The following is a 13,735-nucleotide window of genomic DNA, read 5'->3' on the forward strand; positions in this document are numbered from 1 at the left end:
TTTTCCTTTACAGAAGGCTGGTTCGTCTTCATACGGAGAGAACAGCCCCGTTTTGTTGCGCGTGGACAGGTGTAGTCACCCCATACTTACCTGCAAAATAAAAACGAGAGAGATTTGCCTTCATGTATGTAAAAAGATGTGTAAAAACTAAGATTTTAACGGTTTTTTTTTGTTTGCTTCGCTAAGTATACATAATATAATTCACCTGCTTTTCGTTATTTATTTGTTACAAAACGTTTGTGCAGAAGAGGAGCTACACCATGTCGTCACCAGATCTTGACCAACTGCATCGATCCACATTAGGAGTATATGGGGTGAGGTCCTTTCGTAACGCTTCGTGCTTCGCTGTATGTAGCACTTGTCCTTAAAGTTGTTTTTAAACAATTGCTCAGGACTTGACTCAATAACCTTTACATTTATATAACGTGAAATTGCAAGAATGATATAAATAAATTCTTCTGCCAACATGGTCTTGTAGTCTCCCTCCTGCACTACAGTGATCAAAAATATTTACTTGTCTTCCGTTTATTTTATTGTCTTCCGTTAACAGTTTCTCTCTCTTTCTCTAGAACCTTATGGAACAATTCAATCCAGGCCTACAGAGGCTTGTGTCTCTGGGATACAGCTATATTCAGGCATTCCAAGGTGAGCAACAGAAAGAGAAAAGAAACTGAGAGGGGGGAATTTAGATCTTGTGTGTGTGTGTGTGTGTGTGTGTGTGTGTGAGAGAGAGAGAGAGAGAGAGAGAGAGAATACGCTTACTTGCTGCAGTATGCTTGAATATAAAGATTTCTGTACCATACTGTTTATAAGTGGCATTGACTGTGTATGCAGTATGTTTACTCCTCTGTAATCTCATTGGCACATTGAAACATGGCAGACTGTTTTAAACATCCTGCACTTAACTATTTTCGAAATCATGACACACTTCTGAAAACGAACACACTTTAACATACTGTTAAAGAAATGTTCCATTCCTTAGGAACACAGAATCATTGAATTCTCATGTTTAATACTTCATGCATGGATTGTGTGTGTGTGTGTGTGTGTATGTTTGTTTCAGCTCTAGCTACAACCAGTGAGGCCTATTTTAGTGCCCTGTCCAAGATGGGGGAACAGGCTCTGCACAGCATGTCTTCAAGTTCCCTGGGTAAGACCTCACCTCACACAATTCACTCATTGCACATGGAAATGAAACACCAACCGCACCTTTCTTTGTACAGCACAGGTCTGAATGTTCTATGAGAAACTTCTGGCAGCAGGAAGTAGTTCACTTCTCCTACTCTTTTTTATAGGGATATCAGATTTTATGATGTCTGAGATTATAGCCAAAGATAATTTTAAATGAACCAACCTGCTCTGAATCCTTGACATCCTCAAATCAGATTCTGGAAGTGCGTGTTCCTGTATGTGTGTGTTCTGTTAATGTCAGTGGTCACCTGAAAATTCAATCAAAAGATAGTTAAAACTTTAGTTCATCGACAGAAAAAAAACATATTGTAAGCAGGTGCTTGATTGAATGCTCTGTTATTCGTTCATCTCCTGCGAAACGTGGTGGTAGACATAAAATAAAAAACGTGGCTGATTGTAGATTGCATAAAAAAATAGCACTAGGCACACTAGAGAGCTTGGATGGTCCAGTAAATCCCTATCAGCTGTGTGTGTGTGTGTGTGCGTGTGTGTGTGTGTTCATCCTGCTGGTCTTTGTACTGTATGAGTTTATATGGTGTTTGCACTCCCTACTGCTCTCTCTCTCCCCTCTCCCACTCTAAAGTGATCACCTGGATGCTATTTTGATGCACAACACAAACAAATGAGGTTCCAGTTTTGTTGTTTTTATTGTTAATTGGATGCTTTTAATAAGGGCCAATAAAGTAAATTTCCAATTTTAAACCCTCTGTCTTTCTCTTTGTCCTGCCTTCTCATCATCGTTCTCTCTCACACCCTCTCTCTCACATGCAGTCCCACTCTTTACTTTGTTGGGTGTGTCCAAACTGCTCAGCTGTGTCAGTGTTCACTGAGTCGTTCACAGTTTTTTGGTGGTTACTGTGTTCACTGGAGCTTTCATTTTTGTTTACCATGTTCACTGTAGTGTTTTGCTGGTTATTGCGATCAATGTAGTGTTTGCTATTGGTTATTGTTTTCACTGTTGTGTTTATTGTTGTGTTTGGTGGTTTATGGGAAATTAGCACAATCAGAGCTGGTATGCTTCACATTGCTGCCATCAGAGCAAAGTTTACCCACCTTAGGTGTGAACATGTATGGGTGATTTATATCGCAAATGTATGTGCATGCATGTGTGTATGATTGCCTTAGCGTGTTTGTGTCTATACGTGTGATAGTAATGGCTTTCTGCTGGAGTATAGCACGGGTGACCATGCACATCACGTATGTGACAATTGCCTGGTTAGAGCAATAGTGTGAGCTACCTTGACAGTTTGTGTGTATTGGTTTGTTTGTGTGTGTGTGTGTGTTTGTGCATGTTTGTGTGTGTGTGTGTGTGTGTGTGTGTGTGTGTGCATGTTTGTGCATGTGTGTGTGTGTGTGTCAGTACATTGCAAAGGTAGGGATCAGGTGGTGGGAAGTCTGCAGGAGCACTGAATAATTGATGGAGACAGACTTTCAGGCTGTGTCTTTTATTTACCCAGCCATTCAGATCATCAGAAGTCTCCAGAACAGCTAGAGTGTCTTTCTACTGCAGATTTTTACTATCACAGTTTGAATATGTTAGTGATCATGCCGTCTCCACCCTGAACTCGCCACCCTCTGCTCCAAAGTCCAGTCCAGTTCTCACGTTTTCCTACTTTGTTTATCTTGAATGCATCTACAGACACCTCCCACAGAAAGTCCCATTTTGAAAGGGTGAAATAAACTTGATTAATTGCTGCTGCAGCACAATAGATGGAAGTCACACATGTAATTCCTTCCACCAGAGGAAGCCACTTTACCTGTGTGTATGTGTGTGTGTGTGTGTGTTTGCATGTTTGTGTGTGTGTGCGTGTGTGCGTCTGTGCGTGTGAATATTCAGTGATGTCTTGGTGTGTGTGTCTTTTATTTTACAGGAGACGTCATTATTCAGATATCAGAGAGCCAGAGGAGACTCACGGTTGAGCTTGAAGGAGTTGTAGGTTACTTTGTTCTCATTCATTTTCATTAAAAGTACTTGTATTATAGGTGTAGTTGCAGCAGCTGCTGCCTTTGGCAGTAACGCTTGTAATGTTGGTGGTGTAAACTTAGAACTGGAAATGCTAAATTCAGCAAAGTCCTGACGTTGTTATTCCTCCCTGGGCAACGTTGTGGCCATTTGTACATTAGTCTGAGGGGTTACTGGCCACAGTCAGCGCTGGAATGGTCCAGATTCAATGTGATGCCCATCCACACACTGGTGCCTTAATAGGATGAGCCACCCAGCAGTTCTTAACTGAACATTCTAATACTGATGTAACAAACACTACTGGTAATTGAAAGCAGAGAGTACTAGAATAGTGACTTGGAATTTTGAAAACATGTTCCAAAAAACCTGTACTTCAAGCGTTAACAAGAGGAGTCACCAAGCACCCCCCCCCCCCAACCTCTGATTTTAATGCAGCACCAATGCTGATCTTTCAAAAATGGTGTCAGCCTGAAGATGTGCTGCTTGTAGAAGCTGTGCTGCTCTTCTCATTATAGACGGGTACATTAGTTCAGACATAAAGAGAAAGCCTTGGACCCGAGGGGTCTGAATCCAAGATCCTCAGTCCCTTCAGTCTGCACACGTGTTCCCATAACACAAGCAGCTCCATGAGTCAGACTGTCTTTACCCCCGTGGTAGAGGCATAGATAGCCTCTTTTGATGAATGAGACAGCAGCACTTTTACTGTAGTATTTGTTGTTGTTGTTGATTTTTGTATTGCTGGAATTTCTCTGTTTACAGTTTGTGTGTTACTGTTGTTGCAGTTTCGCTGGTTCCACAATGAAGTTCTCCAAGAGATGGAGAGTAATGTCAGACTGGACAAAGACTACATATTGGTGAATATGGTTTTCAAGCAGAACAGATGAAAGTCTACAGATACAAGTTTGAAAAAGACCTATTTATATTTAGCTATTGCATATATGTATATATATATATATTTGTATATATATATATATATATATATATATATATATATATATTCCACAAATTGACCTTTCAGATGTTATATGGCCTGGTTTTGTTTTTCTGTATCTCTTTCAGGGGAGGGCAACTGCAATGTGTTTGTACTTCTGTAGAGATGATATATGATGTTATAGAGAGGATATAGAGAACTCACTGGAGCAAACCAAAGTCCTGTCACCGTAGTGCTGTCAGTTAAGCCATTCTGTCCATTAAGTCTGTGTGCATTGGGTCCTCCAGAGCAGCAGGAGGCGCTATGAGGTGGAAGTGAGGAACCAGGCAGCCACTCTGGAGAGACAGCTGAGGAGAGGGGCCTACAGGGACTTTCAGGTCAGTATATTGCCACGTTGGCTGTTGATGTCCATACTGTACCAGTGGCATGTACTTCTATAGCAGTGGGTGCACTGTTAAACTAATTATGATGTGTGTGTGCATGTGCATGTGTGTGTGCGTGTGTGTACAGGATGGCAGTGACTATGTACAGTTCCTCAGATATAGTCAGCGTGATGCGCTGCAGGAAGAGGAGAGGAGGTATCGCTTCCTGGCTGAGAAGCACTGTGGCCTCACCCAGTCTATATTATACCTCATGAACAAGGTACACATCACACTATTACCTAGACAACACATCACATAATCCATATACCGATATACCATATACATTAATCCATTTACCAACACCTTAATACATATACGAAATACACCACACTTTCACTGTGATCCGATCCTTATTGGACTTATAAACTTGGACTGGGATATGAAATAAACTCACTCTTTCTGTGAGTGGATCTCTGTAGTAACTGCAGTAAAAAGATGGCGGTAAGAGGAAAGTAATGAACCGCGTCTTACAGACAGGTGGGTCCCTGCAGCAGAAGGCGGAGGACTGGAGGAATCGGGTGAATGAAACGAGGGCACCCAGGCCCCGCACCCCATCACGGCTCGAGCAGGACGCTGCGGTGAGGGGCGGAGGAGGGGCTTTGGGGTGTGAGGGGAGACGAGGGTGGAGGTCTGAAAGAGAAAAAGAGAAAGATGAACTGTTAGTAAAAGAGATGTGAGAAAGAGAGATTTGAGAGGCACTGTGTTCTGTCAGTCTGACTGACTGTCTTAACTCCATTGGCTCTGCAGATGGGAATGAGAGAGGAGAGAGATCAGCGCTGGACTGGAAGAGAAGATCTGCCCATAGGCAGAGTGCCCTCCAGAGGTGGGAGGACCCAGTTACACCCCAAACTTCACTTAGTATAGAGGAAACCAATTAAAAAATATTTTTAAAATAAATAAATTAAAATGTAGTTGTTCATAAACTACCGTACATTACACTGGAAGACAATACTGCTTCAGATGGTTCCCTTTCACGTGATACATCTGACACTAGATTATGGGATTTCTGCAGAGCTCCACACAGTCTAGTCATTGCTCTGCCCTCAGCAGCTGCGTCTCTGTCCTGAATGCAGTTTCTCTGCCAAGCTGTGAGCCGCTCCTGTCCCTGTGCTCTCTTCCACAGCCCCCTCACCCCTGCTCAGTCGCTCTCGCCCCAATTCACCGGGGGGGTCTCTGGGGGGAGGCGGGGGCAGGCAGATGCAGGCGCTGGTGCCCCACCCCCCCTCCTCCAATCCCACAATTCTGCCCTTCTCCCGGGGAGAAATGATCACGGTGATGGTGAAGGAGTCCAGGAACGGCTGGCTGTACGGCAGGGTGGAGAGCAGCCAGCGGTGCGTGTGTGTGCATGTTTGTGTGCATGTGTGTGTGTGCGTGTGTGTGTGGCGTGGGCCTTTGTGGCTATTCTGAGTATGCACGTCTTTCTGTGTGTGTGTACGTGGGTGCCTGTTTGTGTTTGCACGTATGCATGTTTGTGCATGTTTGCGCACATATTTGTGCGTGTGTACTCCTGTGCATTGAAAAATATTTGCGTGTGTATTCAGAGGTGCATTAAAACTGTGTGCAAAAGGTGTGTGCGGTTGTATGTGCATGTTTGCATGTGTGTGTGATGGTGTGTGCAAGCACAGCATGTGTGTGTCTAAGTACGTGCGTGTACACACACGTATGTGTACGTGAGTATTCGCGTTTGCAAATACGTGTGTGTTTTCCTGATTCCCCCTTTTGCCCTCTGACCCTCATACCGTCCCTGTCTCCTGCCCTCTTCAGGCAGGGCTGGTTCCCTGCAGCCTACGTGGCTCCAGTGGGAGACTTTCCCACTCCAGCGGGTTCCAGGTATGGCCTACAAGCGAGGAACAGCATACACACGTCAGAAATGTCATAAATCAGGCTGTGGGAAATCCAAACTTACATGTACTAGCTGCTAATTCAAATATAATGTATCATTCATGTGCAATATATATGTATATATGTGCTGTATATATATATATACTGTATGCTATGTGTATGTGTGTGTGTGTGTGTGTGTGTGTGTATATATATATATATATACACACACACACACACATATACACAGAGAAGGTGTTGGCTTTGGTCAGTGACCATGTGACCATTGACCACACAGAACCTCCACCCTCAGAAGCAGTAGCAGCATGAGCAACCTACTGGACGAGAGGAACGGCCGCAGCCAAAATGGGAATATGCCCCCAGCTCCCCCCTTACCTATGCCTGGGCAACGTCCTGCCATGGCAACTGCAGACAGGAGGGCAGAGTCCACCTCTGAAGCCTCTGGAGTCCACCAGGTGGGTGGTGCTGCATTTTACCAGTGGTACAGTTATTGGGGACGGTGGAACTGTGCTTGTGTGTTAGTAGTTGTGTATGTGAGCATTGTTCTCTATCAGGGGGCCATATCTTGATAACATCCTCATATCCCTATGATATAGGCTGTGTACTATGATCTGTCACTCGCAAATTGTTCTCTTATCAATTTTAAGACCTCGGGTGAAACTGTATCTCTGGTTTCCTCTGAGATCATGTAAAAAAAAACACAGCAAAATAAATTAGTGAGGATTATTCATTGTTGTCTGATGTGCCAGTTCACTGTGTGCATTGAAAAGAAGTGGAAATAAACATGAGATTGTATCTGTCCTTTTATCTGAATAAAATAATCGAAAACGGCAGATTGCAGTAGCAGTAAGCTGGTGTTGCACTTCCTTTCCCTGGCCAGCAGGGGGACTGTGGCAAGGTGCTGTTTTCTATGACTCCGCATCCTTCCTTTTGGTGGATGCAGGGGGGGAGCTCCAAATGCTGAAAGTGGGGGGTGAGGCTGTGTGTTTGTGTGTGTGTGTGTGTGTTTAATGTGTGCTTAATGTGTCCTTCAGTGCTGTGGTGTGGGTTTATTTCACTCCCATTTTGTTTAACCAGTTTGCCAATTTTTAGTTGTGCATGTACTACCCAGAATATCTGCAGCTGGGGCGCGTGTTCTCCCCCCTGAGGTACTCCTCTCCAAGCCGGTGACTATTTTAAACTCTACAGGTCACACAGTCAGGGCATCTCTCACTGACAGCAACTGGTAACCTGTGGATGGCTGTTGTGCTTTAGGGAGGAACTAATTGACGCTTGTGGTAACTGCACTATGTAACTTGACAGTATTCTGAAAAAAAGAACTGAAATAGCCATTCTTCTGTGCAAAGACACACGTGATGGTATTTTTGGTGTTTTGCTTTGTATCCCTGTGTAACCTGTTTGAAGTGACACTGTTCTCATATAACATTCCTCTTCCTAAAGCATGCCTGGATGCTGTGGAACCCTGTTCTCCAAATGGCACATTTGTTTATTCCAGTCTCTTTCCTCCCTGAACAGAAAAATATCAATTAAATCAATTTGCTTAAAATTTTGTATTGCAAAAAAATTATAAGTTCTATCACAACTTCATTGTTATTTTACAAAAGGCAAAATGGACTGCCTTTGATTTTCTTCTGCTAGCAAATGTGTGCATTAGAGCGACCTTTTACAGTTAAAGGGTTGGTTATCATCAGACTGATGTGTTTTCAAGAGTGAATGAGATGTGGATTGTATTGGACTCTTTCTTTCTGTCTTCTGCAGAGACCTCCCCAAGAGGAAAAACACCACAATCTATTTCCCAGGTAGAAGGAATGGGGGGGGGGGGTGTATAGTTGAATTAATTAAAACAAGCTCTTATAATGCAGAAATTCAGTTGCCTTGCACTTGATGAACTTGGCAAGGGGGCAGCAATATTGTGATTCAATTATGTGTCACCCTCACACAGACCTTGACACAAACATATACTTCTCTTTGTGATATCATAATAGCACGCATGAGATGTTCTAAACTTGTTCCTGACTATGAGTTCCCTCTCTGTCCACTAGGGGAACCAACCCCTTCGCTACAGTGAAACTTCGTCCCACCACCACCAATGACAGATCAGCTCCTCGGATTCATTGACACCTAGCCTGCGTCTCTCATTCTGATGACGGGGTAGAGCGTGGAGGTCAGGCCTCTGGCATTTGTCCACACCATTTTCTAAGGAACATCTCCACCCTGACACCTCTCTCATTTTACAGGCAGTGTTATCTTGCTGTCTGATATGTCAAGATGTTTGTGTCATATATTGTGTTGTGTTGTGTCATTACATCTTATAAAATGTGTCCAGCCTTCCTTATGACTGATGTATGAGTGATAATAAGTACTTTACTGGACCACGTTCAGCCGTGGCGTTGCTTTTGCACAACCACACTATCAGACTCATAAGCAGAACATCCAGCTTTTTACCTTCATAAATATATTGCAGGCCTTAGTTTGATTAAATTGTTCATATTTTTTCAGGATTACAACGCAACGTACAAATGTACCTCATTTAATCTCTCAGATCCTGGTGTCAGCTGTTTGCAGCTTGTAAAGTTTACATTTAAAATACTCAGTCTGTGAATGAATATATTGATTAATGAATTTGAAAGTTTGTGAATTTAGGGAAATCTGTAAAGTGTCACAGTGTTTTCATGTTTTGAATGGAGGTAAAAAACATTTTGTACACCAAATTGATAAAGCAATGCTCTCTAAACCTCTTCTCTGTAATGCCACGTGTTCATAACTCTCCATTTTGAAATATAGTGCATCCGGGGACAGCTATAACAGCAGTTATATGAATATGAATAACATATGACCTTGTAATGAGAACACGGCTGTCAGTTTATCTTACCTTTCAACATGGGAGAGCGATGAAAGAGAATCAGCCGTAGTCAGATTAGTCTAGGTGTTTTTATTTTTATTTTTATTGTCTTATTTCTTCTCTATACAGCTTGGATTTGTCCTTTCGGCAATTAGTATTTGTACATCAGCTCAGCACACCAGGAGGGGGGTGTGGGGAGGGAGGAGGTGACGTGGAATACAATAAAATGAAAAAAGAAAAGAAAATGAGAATATCTTCTTTTTCTTTACATACCTACAATATTTTTTAGCCTGCAGACAAACAGTGTGACACAGATAAATAAAGAGATTCATAATGTGTTTGTATTTTTTTTAAAAAGTGTTTAAAAATGGGATGAAAATATCAGGACCCCAGTTCTGTCCACTGTTCTGTAGTCCAGTGTGTCGTGGTGCAGGGGGCGGGGCCTAAGTGAGAGTGACATGATAGGTGGTTTGGTTAGGGACAACTGAGGAAGAGTGAGTTGGGGGGGGGGGGGGGGGGGGGGGGGGGGGGGGGGGGTGGCGGGGGTGGAGCGCTACACAGTCTGGGGTGTGTTTGCTACTCGCGCACCATAGCTGCAAATTCTGAAAGAGACAGCAAGGGAGGGGAGGCGATGGGGGAAGGGTTACTTAGTTATTGCATCATACAACCTACGGAATTGCTAACCCAGATTGCATCACAATGCCCACAACGCTTTGGGGGAGGTCTGCCGGCTGAAATGACCTTTAAATGAAAATGCATTTTTGCAGATTCGCACCGGAGACGACTGACTAAAAGGTGGCAAATTTTATCCATGTCCAAAATGAACCCCTTCCAAATTGCATAGCGTTCCCAGTTCAGTAATTCAAATTGCCTAGTAGCTCCCTCCAAAGTAACTGCAATACCTTATGATACCTCTTGATGGTGGCAACGGCCAACAAAACATTCAGAGCCACTGAAATATTCCAGTTTTCTTCACAAGACAGTTTTAGAAGTTAATAATCCTCTTTGTATGAATTTGGTTGCAGCGTGCTCTGATACGAAGGAAGTAAATTGAGAAACAATTTAAACTGAAAAACAAGCAAATTTCATATGAGGGTAAAGAGATTCAAGCAGACAGCCAAATGGATTTGAGGCCGACAATTCTGTCTTTTTTTTAAAATAGGAGAATTATTAGGAGGAAAACAGACCTACTCCAAAGGCGATAATGGAAATTGTGGAATGATCTGGCCAGAGATATAAAACCTCACATTCTTAGATAACAGACAATGCTGCAGCCTCAAGCAAGAAAATTACTATGCTGGTGATTACTGTGTTTAAATTACTAATGATAATTTAAGCTCCTTTGTGCTGAAATAAAAATGGGATTTGTCCTTGTGTCTCCCGAACATATCGCACCTCAGCAGGTAATAAGATAGTGGTCGCCGTATTATCACAAGGTGACCAGTTTGTTGTCTGACAGATAAAATTTATGAGCTTCATCAACAGAAGAAACACAACAATGTTAGTTTTGCAAAGGCACTGGCACGGGGTGATACTGGTAGACCGTCTATTTGTAACAGGGACAAAAATGCAGTTAGGGCGCTCAGAAACGGAGGGGAGGGGTACTACCTTCCATGCCGATTTTTCCGTCTCCGTCCTTGTCCGCTGCACGTAGGAATGCTTTCGTTTCTTTGTCGGTCAGGTCTCGACCGTCTGTGGCGAACCCTTTCAGGAAAAACCTGTAGCAGGAGAGAGGCTTTTAAAACAAAAGTGAAAAGAAGAAAAAGAAATTCCGTGCAGCGGTGTGGTGTACTTGTTAAGGGGTTTGACTCGCAATTCCAAGGTTGTGGGCTTGCTGCTGTGCCCTTGAGCAAGGTACTTCATGTGAATCGCTTCACTAAAATATCCCGCTGTATAAATGGATTGTATGTAAAAAATATTTTAAAAAACAATACAAGCTGCATAAGCTTGCTAAATGGCAAATCATATAATTTTATTATAATTCAAATCAGAAGCACTCATACCTGTAAACTACAAACTATTGAAAATGCAGACTGCACTGTGGAAATTCTATAAAAACTAAGTCATTTCTGTGTGCTGTCTGCATTTATCATTAGTAAATAAATGCTGGAAATGTTCACTCAACAGGTGAGAGGTCAAAGCTGAAGGGGCAGCTCTTCTCCTCCCATCAGTACTTCCACCAAAGAGGTTTATTATATGCAAAACCCTCTTATAAACCTTGCTAGTCATGAGAGGTTACAGAAACCCAAGCATAGGTACAATGAGCTATCTTTCATCAACTTGTTTGAACCAATCAAAAGGTCTCCCTCTCCACAGAAAAGCACAATAATTGGTTCAAATCAGTGAGTGACTGATTGAGCGCATAGTAGTAGCTCCACCCATTTCTTGGTTTTGTGAAGATTCTCCCTTTACCACTCCTTTAACCAAGCACCAGCCTCATGACCACAGACTCCCACTGAGTTCATTTGGGCTCAGGATGTGTAGAACTGCGGTGTGATGGGATTTTAAACATTGAGATTTGAGTGTAATGTATGCTGTAGGTACCCAGTTCTCAGACACTCTGTATTATTCCACGTGTCATGCAGTTTGCACCCTTCCCCATTCTGTGTGGTAACATCGCCTTGCTTTCAAGGTCACTCTATCTCCATCGTCCCAGCTGACTACTGGACCATTACCATGCATTGTGCCCCCCCCCCCCCCCCCACCCCTGCTAGTGTCACTCACTTAAGCTCCTCCTCCTCTATGAAGCCGCTGTTGTCCACATCCAGAGCTAGAAAGGCCTTCTTCAGGTCATCGGTAGACCTAGTCTTCAGACCCACCATCTCAAAGAACTTCTTATGGTCAAAAGTGTCTGCCACTACATAGAGAATTAATATAAAATGATATTTAAACCAATGTCTACAGACACACATATGGCATTTTGTACAATACACACATTCACTTACACATGAAGGCAATAAGTGTGCAGGTTTATAGACACAGGTGAGTATTGTGTACATCAGGTGACTATTCAGATGACTATTTCTGAGTTGATTAATACTTTCATAGCAATATTACCATTTTAGTAGCAGTGGGAATTGATTCTCTTGCTAAGAGAAATAGCAATGTATGTAACCTGGCTGAAATTCAGAAACAGTTTAAATTTTTTTTTTTTTAAAGCACAGGTTCAAGGGCTACTGATGATGACGGGACACTGTCTCACCAGTTTCGACTAAAACTGTCAGCTGTTCTCTTTTATAAATAAGCATTCAGCTACAAGAACTGTAAACATGGAGCGCTGACAGAAAAGTCTGCAGTGAAACCTTTCCCTTCCTGAACCAGCGCAGTCGAGTCATGGCAAGTCAAAAATGTCAAACATTTTATTGGTTTAAAAAGGGATCTTCCCTCTGGCACAGGAACACCTCTTACGCAATTTGTGTGATGGGGAGCAAGCTGCTCCTGCAGCTACAAATAAAATGAACTTTCTCTGCCACTGCAGAGCGAGTATTTTTCACTGTACTAAAGACGGGACATGCCGCCTGACGCAATGTGCCTCTGCTCACTGTGCTGAATGGATTGTTCTGTCGTATCTGTATTGCATTAACTGTATGGAATTGGATGTTTTGCCATGTCTCTGTTTAAATGTTAGAGGACCACAATGAAAATACGCCTGCTGGCTTTCTTGTGTTTCTATCCTCGACAATTTTTTAAGATAGGATTACTGTGCTATACAGGCTTATGAAACTTTGTTTTTAAAATTTTCAAATAAATTCATTCATTCATTCATGTTCCCAAACTGTGAGGTTGAGGAAGATCACTTAGCAGACCCTCTTATCTGGAGTGATTTACACAACTTTAATTCTCTTAGTCACAAACCATTTATACACCTGGACATATATGGAACCAATTCAGGTTAAGTATGTTGCTGTAAAGTACAACAGTAGTACCCCACCTGGCAATCAAACTCACAAGCTCAGTGACGAGCCCATTTCCCTAACCACTGTACAATGCTACCAGCCACTTAAAAGGCTGAATGATACTCTTCATGATGCTTTAATAATCAACACAACAAAGGAAACATTAATATACAGAGCAAAATTTCAATCAACTCGATCATGGCCCCCAAAAGTGCAAACATATACACAATCAGAGTACCCTTTAAAGAGTACATTTTTTGGAATGTTTTTTCAAAATGGCAATGGAGCTTCCTCACCTTTACACGCATCCATCGCCTTCTTGATGTCCTCAGCCTTCAGAATGTCTTTCATCGCCATGACAGCAGCTGTGGGGGTGGAGAGATGGGAGGAAGAAGAAAAAGAGGTGAGGAGATGAAAGGGTGGAGGAGGAGGAGAGGGTTAAGAATCCCAGTGAGGGTACACGGTAAGATGGGGGGGGGGGGGGGGGCACAGCGAGGCCCTTATATTACAGTAACAGGAGTAGTGAATTGGAAAGGATAAAAATGTGTATGTGGCAGGGGGATCTTATTTCTCTATAGGTTTCCAAAGTCAGGGCTATATCCCTCTGCCAGCTTTGCCAAGGCCTTTTAAATCAGCTATTTTTACAGA

The 13,735-nt window shown here is 42.7% G+C and overlaps 2 protein-coding genes across 4 annotated transcripts in view; one reads left to right on the plus strand and one right to left on the minus strand.

Annotated features, from left to right (window-relative positions):
* On the plus strand, positions 1 to 9,540 carry baiap2l2a (BAR/IMD domain containing adaptor protein 2 like 2a). Of its 3 annotated transcripts, none has more exons than XM_035397132.1 (15): positions 1 to 124; positions 246 to 314; positions 570 to 645; positions 1,064 to 1,150; positions 3,063 to 3,124; positions 3,937 to 4,008; positions 4,373 to 4,462; positions 4,596 to 4,727; positions 4,981 to 5,085; positions 5,255 to 5,330; positions 5,631 to 5,838; positions 6,272 to 6,337; positions 6,627 to 6,804; positions 8,108 to 8,148; positions 8,392 to 9,540. In XM_035397132.1, exons 2-15 carry the CDS (start codon positions 261 to 263, stop codon positions 8,465 to 8,467), a joined length of 1,323 nt encoding a protein of 440 aa, XP_035253023.1. In that variant the 5' UTR covers positions 1 to 124; positions 246 to 260; the 3' UTR covers positions 8,468 to 9,540. The 3 variants fall into 3 exon arrangements, with proteins under 3 accessions (XP_035253023.1, XP_035253025.1, XP_035253024.1); XM_035397133.1 differs by having other exon boundaries at positions 25 to 69; XM_035397134.1 differs by having other exon boundaries at positions 1 to 314; positions 6,642 to 6,804.
* The window catches only part of pvalb6 (parvalbumin 6), a 26,925-nt gene continuing 22,456 nt past the window's right edge, over positions 9,267 to 13,735 (minus strand). Inside the window, exons 2-5 of the mRNA XM_035397135.1 lie at positions 13,384 to 13,452; positions 11,916 to 12,048; positions 10,800 to 10,909; positions 9,267 to 9,793 (exon numbers count right to left, since the gene is read on the minus strand). Of these exons, the coding sequence (XP_035253026.1) occupies positions 9,768 to 9,793; positions 10,800 to 10,909; positions 11,916 to 12,048; positions 13,384 to 13,444 (330 nt within the window). The 5' untranslated portion in view covers positions 13,445 to 13,452 and the 3' untranslated portion in view covers positions 9,267 to 9,767. The remainder of the gene's footprint in view (positions 9,794 to 10,799; positions 10,910 to 11,915; positions 12,049 to 13,383; positions 13,453 to 13,735) is intronic.

This window comes from Anguilla anguilla, chromosome 17, assembly GCF_013347855.1.
Source record: "Anguilla anguilla isolate fAngAng1 chromosome 17, fAngAng1.pri, whole genome shotgun sequence".
Classification (NCBI taxonomy): domain Eukaryota; kingdom Metazoa; phylum Chordata; class Actinopteri; order Anguilliformes; family Anguillidae; genus Anguilla; species Anguilla anguilla.